Below are 23398 nucleotides of genomic sequence, written 5' to 3'. Positions count from 1 at the left end.
ACATAAAACATCAAGCATTAAAAACCTCCTGATACAGGGCTGCCTTCAGATGTCTTCTAAAAGTTGTATAATTCCTTACTTATCTCCTTCACATCTGAAGGGAAGGCATTCCACAGGAAGGACGCCACTGCCGAGAAGGCCCTCTGCCGAGTTCCCTGTAACTTCACTTCTCGCAGTGAGGGAATCACCAGAAGGCCCTCGGTGCTGGACCTCAATGTCCGGGCAGAACGATGGGGGTGGAGACGCTCCTTTAGGCATACTGGGTCGAGGCCGTTTAGGGCTTTAAAGGTCAGCACCAATACTTTGAATTGTGCTCGGAAACATACTGGGAGCCAGTGAATTTCCTTTAGGACTGGTGTTATATGGTCCCGGCAGCCACTCCCAGTCACCAGTCTAGCTGCTGCATTCTGGATTAATTGCAGTTTCCGAGTCAACTTCAAAGGTAGCCCCACGTAGAGCGTATTGAAGTAGTCCAAGCAGGAGATAACTAGAGCATGCACCACTCTGGCAAGACAGTCCGTTGGCAGGAAGGGTCTCAGCCTGCGTACCAGATGGAGCTGGTAGACAGCTGCCCCAGACACAGAATTGACCTGTGCCTCCATGGACAGCTGTTAGTCCAAAATGATTCCCAGGCTGCTCACCTAGTCCTTCAGGGGCACAGTTACCCCATTCAGGACCAGGGAGTCCTCCACACCTGCCTGTTTCCTGTCCCCCAAAAACAGTACTTCTGTCTTATCAGGATTCCACCTCAATTTGTTAGACACCATCCATCTTTCAACCACAGATTGGCAAAGTTGACTGGAACTGATGGGAGTTGCAGCTGAACAACATCTGAAGGGCCATAGGCTGACCACTTCTGATTTATCCACCCATCCCTCCATCTGTTCATTCTTCAGAAAATTCCCCCATGAGTTTCCAGGGCAGGTTACAACAATGTAAAAATACAACATTGAAACTAGTTAAAACAAGTTTAAAGCCTCAAGTTGTAGAAAGTTGTGTTTTTACATTGTTGTAACCTGCCCTGGAACCTCATGGGGTTTATAGAAACAAACTGACAATGGTAATAATTGCTGAAAAGCTACATTTGTGCATTTAACAGGTACAGGTGAAAGTAATTGGACCTGAGAACATTGTAGATGGGGACCGAACTCTTATTCTGGGTTTAATATGGATAATTATCCTCAGATTTCAAATTGCATCCATCAGACTTGATAAGGTAAAACTGTTCTTTGAAAGCCTTTGTCCTCTTTGCTTTGTGAGAATGATCAGCTCTTCTGTTGTTCCAAAATGTCCTTGATCCCTAGCAAACTGAAATTTGACTCTTAGGTTTCTAATTAGATTGAAAGTCTAGTCTAAGTAAAGGATTCAAGTGTTTGCATGTGAATAGGGGAAGTGGCAGAGAAAGAGCCTCTTTACTTGAGGGTAATTTAACTTTTGGGACGCAGGTGGTGCTGTGGGTTAAAGCCTCAGCGCCTAGGACTTGCCGATCGAAAGGTCGGCGGTTCGAATCCCTGCGGCGGGGTGCGCTCCCGCTGCTCGGTCCCAGCGCCTGCCAACCTAGCAGTTCGAAAGCACCTCCGGGTGCAAGTAGATAAATAGGGACCGCTCCGGCGGGAAGGTAAACGGCGTTTCCGTGTGCGGCTCTGGCTCGCCAGATGCAGCTTTGTCACGCTGGCCACGTGACCCGGAAGTGTCTCTGGACAGCGCTGGCCCCTGGCCTCTTAAGTGAGATGGGCGCACAACCCCAGAGTCTGGCAAGACTGGCCCGTACGGGCAGGGGTACCTTTACCTTTACCTTTACCTTAATTTAACTTTAGCTACCACAGTAACACCCCACCACCACCAACTGTAACATGCATCTAATAATAAGTGGTTAATAAACTGTAGATAGAAAATGCCTCACTAAATTTATAATTATAAATCCTTACATTTCAGTTTGTGTAAAAAAAAAAAAAGGTTTCATCCTAGAGCAAACTTGTGACATGTCGGATATGCTGTTGCATGGCAGATTTTCAGTTATATATGCAATTGTCCTTTGGGGTTTTTCTCCTTGGTGTGTTTCTAGGAAGAGTTTGGAGCTAAAGCCAATGTCCTTTCTGCCAATGATGCCCTGCTGGTCTGGTGCCAGTATAAGACTGCCAGCTACCCCAATGTCAATGTGAAAGACTTCTCCAAAAGCTGGAGTGACGGGTTAGCCTTCAATGCACTCATTCATGCTCACAGGTAAAGGAGAACTAGGAGATCCTGCAGCAGTAGCTCAGACTTTTCTGTAATTCTTTAATGGAGAAGGTGATCAAATCTGACAAGTTGTATAATTTTTTACGGACAATATCATGTTAGACAAATGGAAATTATATGTTAATGAGCTCAGAAAAGATAAAAGGGTGCTTTTCAAAAAATGTAAATTGGATTCCACAAGGATTAGGATGGGTTGGGATAAAGAATTGGGAATTTCCACACCCTTTGGTGCAGGACTTCTGAGCTCCCAAAAATAGGTTTCTCTCTCACCTAGCCCTTAACATCAGAAGCCAAGTTCATGCCCTGACACCAAACCCCACCTTCCTTGTTGCAATAAGCTGTTAGGGGCTTGAACTGGGCAATAGGGCTTGTTTCTAAAGTTCAGATTTCAGTTTCTCTTCCATCTCCCATGGTGTCCTTTGTTCTTCCTCTCTCTTGCCACCACCTCCCAGGCAGCAAGAAGGGAACAGATGGAACCCTTATGCTTTCAGAACAAAAGAGAAAGAAAAGGGGCCCATTTATTCCCTTGCTAATGCCTAATCAGATTTCCTGATCAGCCTCAGTTGTCCAGAGCAATGAAGGTGGTGAAGGAGATTGTCTGAAGCTCTGCTCCACAACAGCACCCCGTGTTAAAGAATAAAGTTATTTTTTTTACAGGAAGGATGTTGTGATGCCTGTCATTGAAATAGTGTCATTGTATGCTCACCTCCTCACCTACCGGGAGGAGCTGGTCCCTAGATCTGCTTGCCGTAGTCTCACCCTAGCAGCACCCCCCACAATGTGGTCTGACCCAAGGCACACCAGCAGCTTCCTAGCTAACTGGAGATTGAACTCAAGTCTTCTCAATCCAGTTGTGGCTGCTCTATGCTACTCCCAACCTCACTTGCCTCTTTTAACTACACGTACTAGAAATTCCATCAGCTGAACCAGAGGGAGAAATGGCCAACCAACACCATTCTTTGGGCTCTGCTGAGAGACCAGCTTCAATGGAGTCTTCCTCTTTCTGAACCGCTTCCATTTCAGATGGCCATCTGAGAACAGATGCCTGAATCTGCTTGTTTTCCCTTTTCCACCCATTCCGTTTTCCTTATGGGCCATGTCTTTCAGATTGCAGACCCATGGACCAGGGTTGCCTTGTTTTCATTTGATCTGATGTAAGCCCCTTTGACTGAAAAGCAAAGCAAAAGAATTGATTGAATAAATAAAAATGGTGAATGGAAGATTGAAATGCACTTTAAGTAGTATTTCTCAGGCATGCTCGACTTTACATGCAAGTCTTGGTGTGCACCTCATTTCATTTTCGAAACATAACCTTCCTTGTCTGTTTCCTCATCACCCCTCCTTTCATCTCCCCAGGCCTGATCTCATCCAGTACAGCTCGCTGAGGCATGACCAGCCCATCAGTAACCTAAATAATGCCTTCACTGTGGCAGAGAAGCAGCTGGGAATCACAAAGTTGCTGGATGCTGAGGATGTGGCCGTGCCATTTCCAGATGAGAGATCCATCATGACTTATGTGTCATTCTACTACCATTACTTTTCCCGGCTGAAGCAGGACCAGACTGTCCAGAAAAGGCTCACCAAAGTCAGTGCACTGCAGTCACATAAATTAGCATACCCTGTCTCTCAAGTAAATTCTCTCCACAGGCTAAATCAGATGGTGGATCAGTTCTAACATATGTAATCTGTGGATAATGCCAAGGGCTTTTCACAGGAAGAATAAAAGTCAATATAGTCCTCTACATTCAGCTTAAGGAAAAGCCCTCCATGGTCAAAAGGCAAATGCTTATGCAGTAGGAAAATTCATTGCAGTTTGTTTCCTTTGCGTAGAGCAAATCTCAGCAGGTTTTCACCATTCTTGGCTCACCTTCATATAAAAAAAAATTCAAGGGCACCATGGACAAGCAGGAAAGTCCAATAGGATAAGTTCTGGCTGAAGAACTACCGGTAGGTAGAGCTTTGCAAGTGCCAAAGGAGCCAGCCAGAAGCCTTATTAAAGAGGAACCCCAAAATCTGGGATCTCCTTCAAACTGATACCAAAGTTTTGTAATTGTTTTGTACCATTCTGTGGAGCCAAAGCTAGCATGGGTATTGCACAGACCCCTCTTTGGAAGGCTTTCACAGATACAGTGACTATGTAAAGGGACAGAAACACACACACACACACACACACACATACACACACACACACACACACACAAACACACCTTAGTACACATGCTCTTCTACATATCCCCATATATTCCTACATTGCAGGTGGTTGGACCTTTGCGTCGCTTCCAACTCTACAATTCTATGCTTCCATGATATTCCCATTGCAAGTTTTAGAAGAACCTAAGACTAGCTCTGCTGGATTGGACCACTTGCCCATGCAATCTGGCCTCCTGTTCTCACAGTGGCCAAACCAGGTGCCTATTGGAAGACTTCTAGCAAGACCTGAGTGCAACTGCAGTTCAGAAGCATACTGCCTCTGACAGTGGCCGTGTCCTTTGTGTGCTTCTCGCTTTAATGGTTTTCCTTCCCACTCCGATTCTCTCTCGGGGTTCTTTCATGCAAAGCCCTTCTCCTTCTCCTCCCTCTCTTCCTAAATAAACACAGGGAGACATGATAATCTCTCACTGACCTCAGTCACCCTCAATAAGGCAGCTCTGAGTTCCATAATAGGATTGTGGCAGGGAAGCCTCCCTTGTGTCAAAGCAGCCTCAGTATGCGCTAAGACTAGTGGGTGACCAGGGAGTGCAGAGGGAATCCATGCGGTGAGGTAAATCTCCCTTCCCCCACCCCTCTCCAGTGACCATGCATTTGTTAGGATCCTTCAGCGAGAACTGGGTGCGATGGCAGAACATACAGAACGGAGCCCTAATGCCCCAGGCAGCTTTTCCTGCACTCAAGGTTGGTGCTGCTGTTTTGCTCCTTCTCCTGCCCATAGCTGGGCTTGCTTTGATGTTTGTGTGCTCTGAAATGGATGCAAGCAGATTAGCACTTCCAGCTCATTGGTTTTTTGTTTGGTGTCAGCACCTTCCTCATTAACGCAAGGAAACAACTGGGGGCCGGCCGAGGCCTCCTCGAGAGTGACATGGAGTGTTGTCCTGCGTTGTCTGTTGTAGTTTGCTGTAGTTTGGGGCATTTTGCTTTGAGCTCTTTCGAAGCTAGGATTAAGAAGTGGAAACCAAAAATAGCAAATGAAAGGGGAGGGCAATGTGAGATAGACAGTTACTTTTTGCACTCTGGCGATGCTTCCATAGGATTTGTTTTCGGTGCTGAATGAACATGACTGTCTATCAGTCCACACAGGGAAGGTGCAGGTATTTTATGCTTAATGCTGATAGTTCAAATTGACTAACAGAATTAAGGCTTTCTCTGGTAACGCCAAACCTTGTGCTGGATGGTACCATGTTACAGAGTCCCCTCTCATATTCTGATGGGTGCTTCTGATATTAGTTACGGAAAGTGATAAAGCGGGATATCAAATCCAAACTCTTCTTCTTCTAGGCCTCCCCTAGTTGTGCCATGGCCTTGAAGCAAAGTAGGAGGCTTCTAGGACTGCTTTTGTTTTCCAGATGTATTTATTTTAAAAAAAATTATATACTTCTATACTTCTGTTCTTTAGAAAATATTCTCAGGTTATTGAAAAAAATTAAATAACACAGTGTATAAAACAATAAAACAGACAAAACATTGAACTCCACAAAATAGGATTCTACCCACTCAACACCCACACAAATTCCACACCCACTAATGTGCTGCTACCTCAGTCTGCATGACACCTACACTTGCACACAGACTTACAGGCAAACACATACACACACACACACACATGAGGCATCTAATCATAAGCCTGCATTTTTTATCAGAGCTTCTATATTTTATTAAGGCTTGCTTGTATTTAAAATGAGCTTAAAAAGATTTTCAAATGTTTCATGCCAGGCAAAAGACCAGCTGCTTAGAAAAGGCCTTGGCAATGTTATTCTCCTAAGACAAAGGGGGCCCCTGATTTATAGCAGAAAAACAATTCTCAAAGTCATAAAAAAGGGGGAATTACAGACAACTGACCTTGCAGATTGCAAAACACAATTAGGAATGGGCAAATAGTAAAATGATACCATGGGCCTCTCGTTAAACCTTGAGCTGTATTTTCTAAGGCCAAGAGCAGTGAAAAAAAGGCAACTGGCTTGGCTGGAGAAGAAGCTTCTTTCTATTTTATTTTGAGGCTGGAAAGGAGGGTGAAAGGGGGGGTGTAAACTGAAGAGGCTTCTTTTTAAAAGCTGTTTTTACTGAGTTCCTTCCTTTTTACTTTGAGAAGCTTTATTTTTTTAAGAGGCTACCTATGATAATGTATGAAATATATTAGCTTAAATATATTGGCTTAAATGTAATTATGCAAAGGATTTAAGAAATGCTAGATTCTTATTTCATAGAGTCATATTGCAATAGGAGACCAGAGGGGCAAATGAGCCCAGCCTCCTGCCAGACAGGAGACGCCATAGAGCACTCCTGATATATAGTTGTCAGGCTTTTTGTTTAGAAACCCTCAAATGAAGGAAATCTTTCAATGTTGATGTGAACTCAAGATCCTTGACATCTGTTGAAGATAAAAATTCAAGATTAACTATCTGTTTTAGAAGGCAATAGGGCAAGGAGGGCAAGAGGTGAGCTGGTAATTAAGATTCCATGTAAGATATATTATTACTTATTTGTCATTTATATATAGCTCTTTGTCTCCCTTATAAGGACAGAAGGAAGTGGGTGTATCTTTTGTGATTGGTTCTAGCAAACAGCCAATAGGAATTTCAACCAGGCTGATTGGACAGAGGCAGCCACAGGAGGAGCAAAGGGGGCTGGATTAAGGAAATATAAGTGCTGGCCAGGATGGCAGGAGGCCAGGCCAGAGCTTGGTAACCATATACCACTGAGCCTCTCATTTATTTGTCTGACAAATAAATTATTATTTTAATTTCTCTATTGCTGCGTTGAATATTTCATTCCAGCTAAGCGTTAACCACAAGCAGGGTGCTACACACACACACACTCACTCTTAACAATTACTGGTCTCAATAATCTTCTGGGTATATACAGAAAAAGACTGCACTACCACACTTGGCAACCTTTAACACCAGATCTAACCTCTACCCACCCCAATAAGCACCTCATACCACCCACACAAACACAAATTCAGATTTAGATGTGGTTATTATCTGTGGCTAAGGAACAAATCTGTCATCCTAGTCGCGCCCAAAGCCTGGGTTGACTGGAGTCAGTCGTAAAACTATGCTAGGTTATATGATTAAGTATTTTCTTTTGCTCCCCCCCCCCCCCCCCGCACAGATTGTGTTCTTCCTGAAGGAGACGGATGACTTGAAGTTCCAGTATGAGCAAATGGTCTCAGAGCTCTTGAAATGGATAAAGCTCAAAGTGGTGGAACTGGACGATCGCTTCTTTCCCAACTCCCTCAAGGAGATGCGTCTTCTCATGGGCAACTTTAAGACCTTCCGCGTCGTGGAGAAGCCTCCCAAGTACCGGGAGAAGGGAATCATTGAAGCCAATTTCTTCCACATCAGAACCAAACAGCGAGCCCACAACCAACGTGCCTACCTGCCTCCTGAAGGAAAGACACTGAGAGATTTGGAGAAGGAATGGGTTGTTTTGGAGAAGGCAGAACACAACCGAGGAAAAGCGATCCAGGAGGAGCTCTTGAGGCTGGAGAGAGTTGAGCAACTGGTCCAGAGATTTCTGAAGAAAGCAGCTGTTCGTGAGGCCTACTTGGAGGACATGAGAGGGATAATAAAGAAGCAGAACGACTGGCAGCCCAAGAGTGTGGAAGAACACCAGGCAGCCACAAGGAAGCTTGAAGCCATTGAGGCAGATATGCTTTCCCGAGACCTACGCTTCAAAGCACTGTCTAAGATGGCTTCAGAAATCAAGCAGGAGAACTACCATGGCAAGATCCAGATTGAAAAGAAGTGAGCTGAAAAGTGGCGCTGTGTGGCTTTGGGAGGTGGGAGAAGCAGGAATAGCTTTAAGGAGAATTAGAAGGACACATAAAAAATAGTTGTGTTGGTAGCATGAATAATGTAGCTCCCCTTTTCAGAAAGGGAGCAATGGTAGAGATTAACAATGGCGATGGATTTCACCACAATGATTCACATTCGTGCTTTTGAATAGACAGTGGACTGATTTTTTTAAAAAAGAGAAACATTCTTTTTTTTTCAAATAAGAAGATTTTTCAAATAAAATCTTGGGAGAAAACCCTTCTCCATGTTTCATCACTGGGTGAGGCATGTTATGGGTGACACAAGGGCCTTCTGTGCAGTGTCTTCCCATTGGCAGAATACAATCCTCTTAGAATTGTGGTTAAAGCCAGTGCTTTTTTCTGGGGTTAGTCAAGGGTACACAGCACCAGCTCCTTTTTTTCTAGAAGTAAAGCACTGGTTAGATCCAACACTTCGATCATTTCAGTGCCAAGCTAAGAAAGACCTTTTGGTTTCCCCAGACATTTTCAGTGGTTTAGTTAAATAAACTAGCCACATGGGAATCATGAGGGAACTTGACAAGGGCCTACATTTTCATTATTTTCCCTGCATTTCCTTGAAATACGTAGTTCTGCGCAGAATCTTTTGATATACCATGTTGCTGTTTTCCCTCCCATTCAGGCAAAATGACATTGCGCATCAATGGCAAGACCTTATGACCCAGCTCCAGAGACAAAAACACTCCTTGGGGGTGATGCAGGAAGGCCTGGTCCTTTTGAGGGACATCGATACCATTACAGAGGAACTAAGAGGGCTGAAGGTATCTCGTGTTATACATTTTGCATGTTAACAAGCACATTGTTTTAGTGACAACTAAAGACTGCAATTGATGTCATGTTGTGAAAGAACATTGTGTCTTCAGGTCTGAAAATAGGCACATAGTCATTGACATCCCAGGCTTCTTTATTTATTTATTTATTTATTTATTCTAATAATAATAATAATAATAATAATAATAATAATAATAATAATAATGGAAATAAATAAATAAATAAGATAGATTTAGGCATACGATTGTCAATACAAACTTCATTTTCCAGGGACAACTAAATGGAAAATATTCCATTTGCCGGAATAATAGAATACGGACTTGAGGCTAAGAGCTATAGATTATCGGCATGCACAAAAATCTGTTCATTTTCCTTTGCATTAGGTTAAAAGGCCTGTTTCTTGCAGTGAAAGCCAGTTACGTGGCGAGTTCCTGCCTCCCCCCATAGAAATAAAGACACAGACACAAGAATTCGAGTTAATGGGTCAAATTAGGCCACAACTTTATTGATTACATTGAGTGGTATTGGCTTATGCATTGGTCCTACAACTAACCGGCCTGGCCGGTGAGGGTTAACCACCAGTGGGAGGAGTCCTGCTGAGGCACGTCAACTAGGACCTCCCCCGGGGCCACCGCGTGGGGGCATGCCGTGGGCCCACACCTCCATAGGCTTAGGACGAGCCACGCCCCCCGGAATCCTTTACCAGACTACCCTTTATTTGGGGGAAGGTGATGGCGCTCCTTCCCCCCTTCATCTGCATAACAATAAAACAGTACCCCCACCAATGCCTAGCCGCCAATACCGTGGAGTTGTGACGGTTTGCTACAAGGTAGGCGAAAACCAAATGGCTGTTGCCAATCTGCCAGTTGGAAAAATTCCTACCAGGCCCCTTGACGGTGACCAACCGAGGTTCATACCAATGTCCGAGAACCTAGCCTAACGGTTGGGAGGGGAGGGAAAACCAGGTCAGCTGTGGTGCGGGAAAAAGGGAGACCCTTGGCCGCGCCAGACCTAAGTAGGCGAGGCCACACCCCCTGCGCCAGCCGATTGGCTGGCTCAGGGTATGATGCGTCCGAGGATTCCCTGCTATCACGTAGGGCTGGAGCCAGCCCCCACAAGTGTGGGGGAGGGGCGTGAAGCCCGCAACCCCACCTCCTCCCTAGCTCGGATGTGGATTTACATATAGATTATAAAACTGAATCATCCATACAGAGGCAGTGCATACAGGCTTAATTTGAGCTTAAGTTTAGCATGGCTTCCAAAGCCATATAACTGCCTTCCTTTATCATAACATATTTGGTCCCACACTTATGGGATTAGGAGAATACATATCAAAGGACATGTCTTCTAGGCAGTCTAGCAACCAGGCACAATACATGTCGGAAACTAAGCACTGTGTTTATTATCGCTATATCCATTTGTAATATGTACTGTATGTAGATGGAACTTGCATCTTTCCTTTGAAATTAGTGGGCCTTGGATACCATCTGTTGATTCCTAGCTGACATTGGGTGTTAATTTACCACTGCATGAATATAACAACTTGATAAAATGGGCATCAGTAATATTCTGCCAATAGTGTAGACTCCTCACTTTAGTGCAAGTCACCATTCCCTTATTCTTCTGATTGTAAAAACTCCTCCCAAAAGTTGAAAGGATTATTAGTTTTATAATTGGCTACAATTATAAAAAAAATTACAATTATAAAAATTTACCATCTGATAAATAGTCAATTTACCATCTGATAAATAGTCTTTGCGCAAGAGGACGATAAACATCATTTCTATTTCATTTAATTTCCAGAGTTTAGTGAGTTCCCAGGATTGTGGTAAACAACTCCTGGAAGCAGTAGATTTACTTCAGAAGCATAAACTGGTTGCCTCTCAGATCTCTTCCCTTGGGGAGAGGGTCAGGCATATCACTGAAAGAACAGAAGCGATTGTCAAAGGTAAATCGTTCAAGCCAGATGTGCTTCGAGCTAAACATCAGATGCTCCAGCAGCTGCATCAAAACCTTGTGGATCTCTGCAAAACACGGTAAATTTCTTGTTTTTGTGACTCAGTTCTTCCTGAGGAGGCTGGCCAATTCTTTTATTTAAGAAATTCAGGAGTAGAATATCCTAATTGTGGGGTGTCAGGGGTGTTTGTATGAATCCCCACAATGAACATATAACAACAACAACATTTTTTTTATTTAAACCCCACTCATCTGGCTGGGTTTCCCCAGTCATTCTGGGTGGCTTCCAACTGACTATTAAAAACAACACAGCGTCATACATTAAAAACTTCCTTAAACAGGGCCACCTTCAGTTGTCTTTTAAAAGTAAAATAGTTGTTTATTGCCTTGACATCTGCTGGGAGGGCATTCCACAGGGCAGGTGCCACTACCGAGAAGGCCCTCTGCATGGTTCCCTGTAAGCTCACTTCTCACAGCGAGGGAACCGGCAGAAGGATGGGGCTGGATGATGGGGGTGGAGACACTCCTTCAGGTATACTGTGAAGCGGACAGCTGGTCATGCCCCTCTCATGCCAGCATGGATACTGTCCCCATTCCCACAGCTGTGAACACTTGGTGTTAGTGAGAAGGGGGCCCCGCACACCCACTGACATTCAGCATTAGCAAGAAAAGTACCCCATGCATGTTCAGCAGTAAGTCTATCAGACTCCACAGCTGAGAACCCTGAGCTCACACATTGGGGTTTCTCTGCCTTCTGTTTGGATTGGATTCAGATTCTTATCTTAAAGTTACAAAGGTATTAATTCACTACTTCCTTCATGTTGTTCAAATTCATTAGGTAAAGATAGTTGCTTTGAAGCAGAATTGAAAGCTACTTCCTTAAAACCAAGTACAGTGGTACCTCGGGTTAAGTATTTAATTTGTTCTGGAGGTCCGTTCTTAACCTGAAACTGTTCTTAACCTGAAGCACCACTTTAGCTAATGGGGCCTCCTGCTGCCGCCGCGCCACTGAAGCACAATTTCTGTTCTCACCCTGAAGCAACGTTCTTAACCCGAGGTACTATTTCTGGGTTAGCGGAGTCTGTAACCTGAAGCGTATGTAACCTGAAGCATATGTAACCTGAGGTACCACTGTATGGATTTTACCTGAAACCAAGGAGAATACAGAGAAGTGTCTAGGGCACAACTTAAGTATAAATAAATATTTCAAATGTGGCCTACATTGGTGGCTGGTCCAGTTTAGGAAAAGGAAGCCTGATTAATCCAGATTCCAATATGCTGGAAGTACTAGAAAAAAACATGATGTGGCTTTATAAACATTACCAAATGCATCTCTCCCCCCCCCCCCCTTTTGGAATAGACAATATCAGCTGGAAAGTGCTTTAAAGCTTTTTGAGTTTTTCCATGAGTGCAAAGAAGAGGAGCTTTGGCTGTCTGACAAATTGAAGCTGGTGACGACGGGACACTTAGGGCGTGATCTGAGTCACATTGCAGCCTCTCTTCAAAGCCATAAGGTTAGTGATGTGTAAATTCTTGATTGCTTGTGCAGGTTTTAGAGGGTTTTCAGAATTTTCTAGCTGAAATATACTCAGAGTCATGTAGTGATTTCATGCTCTTTATTTCAGCTTGTAAAACACTGAATGAATTTCCCTCCAGGCCTCAGACTTTATATACATGATTTACACAATGGGGTTCCGTCTGATTGGCTGATTCTGCTTCCCTCCTGGAACCTGGTTTGGCTGCTACTGCAGGCCAATCAGTTGTTGCATTCTAGGATTCTACCTGCCTAATAGGCTGATTAACTACCTCCTGGGGTCTGATTGGTTTGCTCCTGCAGACCAATCAGGTTGTTGCATTCTAGGATCCTACCTGCCTATTGTTCTAGGATCCAAGCTCAGTACATAACACTAGTGTTTCTGTTTCTAGTAGCATAGATACTAATGTACACGTCCAAAAGATTTATAACAGTTCTAAAAAGGGGTGGGGTGGGAACTGGTGGTGCAGGAATATGTAAGACCTTAATATTATAAAACTCTTCACCGATGGAATGGAAAACTGTTAGAGATATGAGGTCAAAGTAACTTACAAATTTACCAATATTTCTTGAAATGTGCAAACATAATCAGCCCAGAGCCAGTGAAATCGACTGATTATTCTGTGGTGTTTCAATAGGTCTAGGCAGACAATGGTATCACCCTATTTGCCTCTTGATTGGTTTAGCTAGTTTGATGTGACAAGAACAAAGAAGACTTGAGTTAAGCAATCAAATTCTAAAAGGGACTTGTTTATGTCTTTCTGCTTTTCTCTTTCTGAAATGTTATTTTATTTGTTTGCCTCCTTAAGGGTTGTGAGGGTTGGATTTGTTAGAAAAACTGTTTAATTTGCTTATGTGGAACAGTATACCCCTGTTGTTGCATTTGTGATATGCAAATTGGTTAAAAAAAAATCCAGGCCATAGTCAATTTGCCTGATAGCCAAATTCCTACCTGGCCCCGCTAATACGGCAACCACTGCAGCCATAGCAAGGTCAAATCAATAAGTGAAATGCAAAATTAATGGAGTGGGTGGGTCGGTTGTGTTAGCAATTTCACGCCTCCGAGGCTGCATTTTGTGATTAGTTGAAATCACAACGTCTGTCTAAGAGGAAGCATGAGAACCGGATATACTGTAGTCCTATCTGTGTGTATTCTATGATGTACTTTCAGTTTTGCCTGTTCTCTTTCAGAGCTGGATGAGAGAGAACACCATGATTCCTTGTCTGTGTAATATAGTGTAAATAAATAGTAGTTTAGAACTACAATGCCTCTTTCTTTTACTGTGTCAAGAAAGGCGGCTAGTGTGCATAAATCAAGTTGGTTTATGTCACTGGAGCACCCTGGAGAAGTACGGGATGCCTTTTCCAGAGAGCTATGCTCACCGGTGCTTTTGAATTCTGGTGCTGGAGGAGACTCTTGAGAGTCCCATGGACTGCAAGAAGATCAAACCTCTCCATTCTTAAGGAAATCAGCCCTGAGTGCTCACTGGAAGGACAGATCGTGAAGCTGAGGCTCCAATACTTTGGCCACCTCATGAGAAGAGAAGACTTCCTGAAAAAGACCCTGATGTTGGGAAAGATGGAGGGCACAAGGAGAAGGGGACGACAGAGGATGAGATGGTTGGATAGTGTTGTTGAAGCTACCAGCATGAGTTTGACCAAACTGTGGGAGGCAGTGGAAGACAGGAGTGCCTGGCGTGCTCTGGTCCATGGGATCATGAAGAGTCGGACATGACTAAACGACTGAACAACAACAACAACATGCTCACCGGAGGATGCTTGGAGATCGGGGGGGCACTGCTGATAGCAAGGAGCATTTTCCCAATATGGTAGCAGAACCAATGAAAAAGAGCGGGTGTTGGGGGCCAGCACAAACTGTTTAAATCCTCCCTGGAAGCTGACCTGAAGGAAGCCTGATTTTTTCCCTCGGCCTGCCTATGAAGAGCCCTGCCCTCCACACCAGCCAGCCATTGTCCAATTTGGCAGGCTGGCATGAAGCCAAATTTCAAGCTTGGAGAGTGCGCATTCCCAGCATCCCAGCTCTGCATCAGGGGGGCAGGTACTGGCTGCCCTGCACCCTAAAAGTGGTTAAGCTGACTTGTTGATGTTACATTAGGGATTAGTGTCATAGCTCCATCGTTTATCTTCGTATTTTCTGCGACAGTTGCTTTGCCAGTTATGACGACCCAGTCATAAGCCAGATATTGCGAAATAGTTAATTCCTCCTGCTTCCTCCAATCAAAGTATTGTATGGCTGAAAAAAAATGATGCTCAGCTATATTTGATTGCACAGTAAATGTTGGTGGTAGGTATAATACAATTTGCATAAATGATTTCGCCAGAGAATATCACTTGACTCATGCGAGTGGAATGGTGAGATATGTTATTCCTCATAGTTATCACTCCTGAATTTATTAAAGTGTATAAAAGAAGTGAAAACAGCATTCAAACTAGCATGACTGGATTTGGCTTCATGGTGACATCCAGTAATTATGATCCTCCGACTTCCACCTGGCAGGCTTTGCAAGCTGAGTGTGACTCCCACCAACTGATTTGTTCTAAAATCATATGCAAGGGCCGGAAACTGGGTCAGAAAAACCCTTCAAATCAGAGGAACATCCAGAAAGAGACTGACAATATCCAGAAATTGTGGCAGCAGCTCCAAGATGAGGTGGCCAGACGTAAAACCAGTTTGGAGGCAGCTTCTCTCGTCAAACAGGTACATTGGTCTGCAGCTCTGTTCAGATTGAACTGAATTGATTATTATTAAGAAGTCTAAACAAGATCTTAGCCTGTCCATTAAGTTTGGAAAGTCTGGTTATGTTAAAACAGCAACAACAATAGCACAACCTTGCATTTAAGCACTTGTCTAATTGCCACTGGAGATAAGGAATTGCACACAGGTGAGTGGGCAGGCTAAGAAAAGAGAGGTGGAATTCTTGGTCTCTTTGCACCTGGCATAAAAACCAGGAAGGCCACCACCAGCAAGTTGTTGATGAAGGGACAGTTCTCTCTGCCCCTCTTCTTTCATCTCCCAGAAGCCTAGCTGAATTTTTCTCAGGCAAGTCACTTATTTACAAGGTTGCAATAACAGTAATGCTCAATAAGAACCAGTCTTTCTTCTCTTTGAGTCTTGAAGAAATTGTTGCTTTCGTTCAGATTTGTTACTCTCCTAATGTGATATTGCTAGTATGTCACAAGCAGGCAAGATATAACAACACAATTGTCCTATTTCCCCCCTCAGTACTTTGCTGATATTGATGAGGTGGAGTCTTGGATGCAGGAGCAGCAAACCCTGCTAGCTAGCAAGGATTACGGGAAGGATGAATCCAGTGCAGAAGCTTTGTTGCATCGCCACTTCCATTTGGAGAAAGAGATAGCTGCGTATTCTTCCGAAATAAGCCACTTGGATGAGCAGGCTCATTCTGTAGCAAAGCAGGCTGCATCAGTGGTAGGTAGCACTCATCCTATCTTTTTATCTCATTTCTATTAAGTTACAGATCAGTTTGGCCCAAATATGGGTGCTATTGCTGATGAACCCAAATAAAACCAAAGCAGACGCAGACACAATTTGGACTGAATTAAACAATTTTCTCCTCTTCCTCTTCAGTTCCCGTGTTGTGATATTTCCCTCAAAACACCATTTTTTCTTTCTGTAGAATTGTGCTTTCAATCTTCTTATTTTTATGTTTACTCAGTGTCCTAGAATTGTATGCTAATCAGCCTAATGTTGTCCCATAATATCTCATACTGACTTTGTAGAACGTGAAGTATTTGTATTTTAAACCACCTGAAAGCCCTGTCTTCATACTAGTAACTCAGCTGAGGTATCTTGAATATTTTGTGAGAACTGTCCTCACCAGCCAGCCTGGAAGTGCTGGAAAATGTCTTTGGGTGAAAATGATAGGAGCCATGGCCCAGTTTGGGGTGCTAATTGGAAGATGTAAAGTTCAGATTTAATTTTTTAACTCTGATAACTGAAATATACTCAGAGTCGCAAAGTGATTTCATGCTCTTTATTCAGCTCATAGTGGTGAGGAGGAATGAATGAATGTCCCCTCAAAGTATCTGCTTTATATACATTATTTACACAATGGGCTGCACATGATTGGCTAATTCTGGAATTCTACTGTAAGCCAATCAGGTTGTGGATTCACTTATATCTGGAGCATGATTGGGTGGTTCCTGCCAACCAATCATATTGCTGCATTGTTCTAGGACCAATCAGACTGCTGCAATTTCGATCCTATTGTTCTAGGACCAATCAGACTCCTGCAGTTTGGATCCTATTCAACTCAGTACATAACACCCCTCCCCTCTAAGTTCCAGTCCTGCCCGGGAGGTCGCATTCATAGTCCTCGAGGTACGCCGGCGGCCTACATGTGCGTTGTGGCCTGGGGTGTTCCCTGGTCCGGGGTTCAGGTTCTGGCTCGTGTTCCAAGGATGCTGGCTGTGATGGGGCTGTTTGGTCTGGCGCAACCGGCTCGCTCAGTCGTGGTTCTGGCTCCGGTGTCCTTTCGGCCTCGCAGGTCCTCTCTGTATTTACTGATTCTGCCTCTCCTGCTGCCCCCTCCTGCTCTATGGGCCTCACTGCCCCGCTGTTCCCTTGGGACTCCTCTGACCTTTCCTCCTCCTGGTTTTCTCCCGGGAATCATCGCCGTATCTGGTCGCAGTGGCGGCGCCAGCATTGCCCCCCATCCGTTAGCACCTCGTACGACACGGGGCCAGTGACCCTGGTGACTGTGGCAGGTACCCATGCTGGGCCTGCCCCAAAATTCTTTGCGTACACTGGGTCCTGGGCCTTGAAGGTCCGGGGGTTCCTGCCTTCCCCCACCACTACCTCATCCTGAGCTCTATCGGGGTGAAGGCGGTCCAATCTGATTGCAAGGCGCCGACCCATTAGTAGTTCAGCGGGGCTCCGGCCAGTTGTTGAGCTGGGGGTGCTGTGCTGTGCTAGGAGGAATGTGGCAAGGCGGTACTCCCAATCCCCTTGCGTCATGCGGCGAAGGGTGTCCTTGGTGGTCCGCACCATGCGTTCTGCTTGGCCATTGGTGGCAGGGTGGAATGGCGCCGAACGGATGTGGCGGATGGCGTTCTGCGCTGTGAAGGTTTGGAATTCTCCTGACGTAAATGCAGTCCCATTGTCTGAGACGAGAGTGTCAGGGAGCCCATGGGTTGCAAAGAGCCTGCGTAGTACCTGGATGGCTGCGGATGTAGAAGTGGACGGTACCAGTGCAACTTCCAGCCATTTGGTGTAGGAGTCCACCACTATGAAGAATGTTTTCCCCTGAAAGGGGCCAGCGAAGTCCACATGCAGGCGTGACCATGGTGCTCGGGCAGACTCCCAGGACTGGACTGGGGCCCTTGGGGGATCTGGGCGGGATTCTTGGCAGGCCTGGCAGTGTTTGACCCAGGCCTCTATCTCTCCGTCCATCCCTGGCCACCACACATAACTCCTGGCCAGGGCCTTCATTCTTACTACCCCTGGGTGTGTCTCATGTAGGGCTGTGAGGACCCTTTTGCGGAGGGGGTGGGGAACAACAACCCTGCTTCCCCATAACAGGCACCCCTTGTGGGCCGACAGTTCATGTTTGCGGGTTGTGTAGCCAGCGAATTCTGGCCCAGGACTGCTGCTGGGCCATCCCCTCCACACCCAGTCCAGGACCCGGGAGATGACCCTATCTTTCTTGGAATGGTGTGCAACTTCTTGTGCCTGAATGGGGCGGTCAGGAAGCAGCTCCAGGCTCATAACCTCTTGTGCAGGTGCTGGGTCGGGGCCTGTTTCTGGTAGTGGTAGCCTGCTGAGGGCGTCCGCATGGCCCATCGCCTTCCCCGGGCGGTGAATCAGTGCATACTGGTAGCTGGCAAGGAAAATTGACCACCTGAGGACACGAGGAGACAGCACTTGGGGGGTCTGCTTTTCGGGAGCAAACAAGCCAAGCAACGGCTTGTGGTCAGTCACCACGGTGAAGGGCCGCCCGTACAAGAAATCATGGAATTTTTTTACTCCCTTCACGATTGCGAGCCCCTCCTTGTCTATTTGCGAGTAGTTCCGCTCGGTTGCGTTGAGTGTCTGGGAAAAGTATGCTACCGGTACCTCTCTTCCATCTGGGAGTTGGTGTCCCAGGACAGCGCCAATGCCATAGGGCGAGGCGTCGCATGCTAGCACCACCGGCAGCCTCTCGTCGAAGTGTGCCAAGACCGAGTTTGAGACAAGCAGGTCCTTGACTGCCTGGAATGCAGCCTCCTGGCGCTGGCCCCACACCCAAGGGGCCCGCTTGTCCAGGAGTCTGTGTAGGGGCTCCGCTACCGCCGCTTTGTGGGGAAGGAAGGAATGGTAAAAGTTCAATAGTCCCAAGAAGGCCTGAAGTTCAGTCTTGCTCTTGGGTGCTGGGGCATCACAAATGGCCCGTACCTTGTCCCCAGTTGGGTGGACCCCTTCTGCGTCCACCATAAATCCCAGAAAGTCCACCTGAGGCACTCCTAGTAGAGATTTTTCCCGCTTCACCTTGAGACCCGCCATTTGGAAACGGTGCAGAACGGTGCAGAGGCGGTCCTCAAACTCCTCTGGTGTGGGCCCAGCAATCAACACATCATCGAAGAAGGGGGTGACGCCAGGAATCCCTTTAAGGAGCGAGTCCATTAGATTCTGGAATATGCCTGGTGCCACACTGACACCGAATTGCAGCCGCTTTACCCTGAACGCTCCTCTGTGCGTCACAATTGTCTGTGCCTCTGCTGTGGCCTCATCTACTGGAAGCTGTTGATATGCTTGGGCCAAGTCCAGCTTGCCAAAAATTTTCGACCCAGCCAGGGTGGCAAGGACATGGCTGACCACTGGCACTGGGTATGCATGGGCCGTGAGGGCCTTGTTTATGGTACATTTGTAGTCTGCGCAGATGCGGACTGAACCATTAGGCTTGACGGGTGTGACGATTGGGGTTTCCCAGGGGGCATTGGGCACCGGCTCCAGCACTCCTTGCTCCACAAGCCGGTCCAATTCCTCGTCTATACGGGGTTTCAGGGCGAACGGGACCTGGCGGGCCTTTAGCCTGACCAGTCGTACTGCGGGGTCAAGCTGTAGAGCAATGGGGGGGCCGTATACTGTCCCAATTTCCCATCGAAAACCTCTGGAAATTCCTTGCATATGGCATCCACGTCCACTTGTAAGGTAGTGTGGTTCACCCCGGTGATGGCTAGCCCCAGTGGTCCAAACCATGCCAATCCCAGTAAGCTAATGTAGGGGCCCTTGACCACAAGCAAGTCCAGTTGCCGCGTCCGCCCTCGGTATTGCACCCTGAAGGTCCCCACCCCCATTGTGGGGACCTTACGTTTCTGGAAGTCCCGGAGGGTGAATGGGGCTGGCCTGAGTTTGGGACCCCCAGTAGGACACAGTTTCCTTAAGGTCCTTGCCGAGATTATGGATAGATTTGAACCCGTGTCAAGCTCCATGCGGCATGGGGCCCCCTCTATCCGTACCTCTACATAAATTTTCTCTATGTTGGGGTAGGGCAACTGGTATACCTGGACATCCGTGAGCTCCGTCGAGTTGCCTTGGTGCGTTGGGCCCCGGGACCTGGGGCTCTTGGATTGGTCATCTGATGCCTGGCGTCGGGTGGGCCGAGCCCGACACACCCGGGCGATGTGTCCCAATTTTCTGCACTGCCTGCACTCTACGTTGCGGAAACGGCAGGTCCTCCTCTCGTGACTTTCCCCGCAGCTTGCGCAGTTCCCTCCTTCTCGTCGAGGCAGCTGTGGTATGTGGACTGCTTGAGTGCGCTGCTGTACTCGGTGACCTCCTCCCTGTCGGATCCTGAGTCGTTGGTGAGGTCTTCGTGGTGGACCCTCGGTTGGGACGGCTGGCTCGGCCGTGCCTCTTGCGTCGACCTCTCGGCAGCTTCCGTTGCCAGGGCCTCCTCCAGAGCGACCTGGAACGTTAGGTCCTTCTTAGCGTAGAGGCGTCGTTGCAGCTTCTCATTCTTCAGGCCACCGACGAGGCGGTCCCGAAGCATGTTCTCCAGCTCTGAGAAGTTGCAGAACCGGGCGGTTTGGCGGAGAGAGGTCACAAACCCAGTTATGGTTTCCCCAGGGGCTTGCCGCTTTGCATAGAAGGCATTTCGACGAGCCACCACTGAGGGCTGTGGCGAAAAGTGCCCCTTAAGCTGTTCCATTATTGTTTTGTATGGAACAGTAGCGACGTCTTCAGGCGCAAGGAGAGCCCGGGCGATTTCAAATGTCTCCTCTCCGCAGACGCTGAAGAATATCGCCCTCTTCTTGGCGTCTTCTCCATCGGTGACCCCTTTGGCTTCTAGGAGGAAGGTAAAACGGGAGGCGTACGCTTCCCAGTCTCCCGTTGCTGGGTTGAACGGCGAGAAGCTGCTGTCGGTTGCCATTCTTAGTTCCTTGTGTCCCGGAGCTGAAGCCTGGATACACGGTGCGAGGCAGCGGTGCGGCAGGTGGCGGTGCTGCGGTGCTGTGCGTGGCAGTCAGCTCAGCGGGATCCCACCTTCGTCGCCAGTGAAATATACTCAGAGTCGCAAAGTGATTTCATGCTCTTTATTCAGCTCATAGTGGTGAGGAGGAATGAATGAATGTCCCCTCAAAGTATCTGCTTTATATACATTATTTACACAATGGGCTGCACATGATTGGCTAATTCTGGAATTCTACTGTAAGCCAATCAGGTTGTGGATTCACTTATATCTGGAGCATGATTGGGTGGTTCCTGCCAACCAATCATATTGCTGCATTGTTCTAGGACCAATCAGACTGCTGCAATTTGGATCCTATTGTTCTAGGACCAATCAGACTGCTGCAGTTTGGATCCTATTCAACTCAGTACATAACAATAACGCTACTATTTGCTCTAAAACTGTGAGAGCAGTTTTGTAACATTCTCAGCTATTGTTCTCACATCTGTTGCTGTTTGAAAAATATTCTTTCAAATGCACACACAAAAGTGGCCTTGTCACATCTTAACTGCAGCCATTTTAGAGAACAGCCATTTTGTTTCTACTGCAACATCTGGTGGCAAATTCAATTTTAAAACTCAGAAACACTTTTGATTGTTCACAGGCTATTTAAAGATTCTGGGAATAGCAAAGTAAGATACAACATTCCTATAGTTGTAAAAGGTCTTTGCTATCTTCAGACCTTGCTATCCTAGATGCAACTTAGGCTATGTTCACATTACCTTTTACTGTGGCTCCACTGCACTCCTACTGTTGATGCTTGAAGCCAAGAACACATGACATTGGCCACAACCCATATGTTAACCTGTAGTTTGAAGTGTTTCCCTTCAAACTAACTTCCATCTGATTTGAAAACATGAGCTGAGGTATGTACATTTGAGACAACCATCGTGCATACACAGATGAGAGCTTCATGAACAGGAGTTCAGGGGGGGGGTGCAAGCAGGTCATGCACACTGGGTGGAGAAATCTCCACCCCCTCTCTGGTGCACACAGCAGTGTGCAAATGTCTAATGTGTACATAGACAGAAATCAGCATCTTAAGCTAAGGCTACCTATTGAAATAAAACTGAAAGTAAATTTAATGCCAGTCTCAAAAACACAGAATTCAGGGTTTTTTTTGTATATTTCTTTTGACAGATGGTATCGGTGCCAACAGCAAACACAAAGATCCATGGCAGCACAGTCCAGAGGGTAACGAAAGCGCCAGCAAGTCTTTCTGTGCCGTGCATGTCTGCCCAAACTACGCCAACAAGTCCATTTGGCTTTGATCCTCATTTTGTTACAGAAAACATCTGGAAATCCCAGAATAAGATTAATTTATTATATGAAAAACTGCAGACCATGGCTGAGGTATCAAGTTTTTCTCATAATATTTTGAGTTCTCCCTCTCTTTTTTAAAGACATAGAGTAATTGTTTATAGAGTTGCAGCCTTTGTGGGTTTTTTGCTATCCTGGCTCCAGATATGAAAACTTAATGTAGCTTTTAGAGTTTACTCTGCAGAGAAGATACCAAGAATCCTGAAATGTGTTGCTGAAGACCGGTTTTTATATAGCTGAATGTGCTAATTGCCCTATTGCAAAATCTCCAGGTGGGCAATATGTGAGAAACCTGACAAATTCTAAAAAACACCATCCCTGCCATTTTCCTCCAGTCATGAAGAAAACCAGCTCAAATGGAAAAGGCTGACTTTTAGCAGGGAAATGTTTTAGGGCAACCACCAAGAATAGCTCTCTACAACAAATGGTGCTATTAACAAAGCGTTTCATGTCATTCTTAAATTAATCCATGAGTGAAGACAAATGTTTGGGTATGCTGGCCCAAGCCATTATATCCTGAGAATCCTCTCTCAGTTTCCCCTGAGAGAAGAATTTAATCTGAAATCTATGGACAGTAGCAAAAATTCAAATATATCATGACTCCCATCTTTCACATGTTTCGCATTTGACAGTACTAATGCACAAATCATGACATAGGACTAGCATCCAGATTTACACAAATAGCTAACTCTTGGTGATTTGTTGGTGCCTCAGCTCTGAATTTGTTTTTAATCTGTTACCCTCATATACTGCCTTTGTGCTGATATGTTTGTATATTTGTATCATAGCATATTTATTCTCATACAGTGTTTGGATACTTATTCCTACAGCACAGGAGAAAAGAGTTAGAAGAAAGGATCCGACTCTACCAGTTCTACAGTTCCTGTGAAGAATTTCAGTCTTGGATGGATGACAAAGAGAAAATTGTTCAGACTATTCAGCCAACAGCAGATAATGTGGAGACTATGCAGCATAAATACCAGGTGCTGTTTCCACCTACATTTTCCCTGGCATTCTTACTCAGTCATAATTTACCTCAGTCTGTCAGCCAGGGTTGAATTTACAGGAACCATTTCTGAT

At 45.9% G+C, this 23398-nt stretch overlaps 1 protein-coding gene across 2 annotated transcripts in view; it reads left to right on the top strand.

Annotated features, from left to right (window-relative positions):
* SPTBN5 (spectrin beta, non-erythrocytic 5) overlaps positions 1-23398 on the top strand; it is a 110072-nt gene that overhangs the window by 4956 nt on the left and 81718 nt on the right. For both annotated transcript variants that reach the window (XM_083746069.1, XM_083746070.1), the window contains exons 4-14: positions 1100-1216; positions 2066-2223; positions 3595-3823; positions 7564-8198; positions 8889-9027; positions 10841-11073; positions 12354-12507; positions 15046-15246; positions 15772-15978; positions 22139-22351; positions 23149-23301. In XM_083746069.1, coding sequence (XP_083602195.1) covers positions 1100-1216; positions 2066-2223; positions 3595-3823; positions 7564-8198; positions 8889-9027; positions 10841-11073; positions 12354-12507; positions 15046-15246; positions 15772-15978; positions 22139-22351; positions 23149-23301 — 2439 coding nt within the window. The remainder of the gene's footprint in view (positions 1-1099; positions 1217-2065; positions 2224-3594; positions 3824-7563; positions 8199-8888; positions 9028-10840; positions 11074-12353; positions 12508-15045; positions 15247-15771; positions 15979-22138; positions 22352-23148; positions 23302-23398) is intronic.

Source organism: Podarcis gaigeae, assembly GCF_964106915.1.
Source record: "Podarcis gaigeae genome assembly, chromosome: 1".
Taxonomy (NCBI): Eukaryota; Metazoa; Chordata; class Lepidosauria; order Squamata; family Lacertidae; genus Podarcis; species Podarcis gaigeae.
This window is presented reverse-complemented; position numbering and strand designations above follow the sequence as displayed.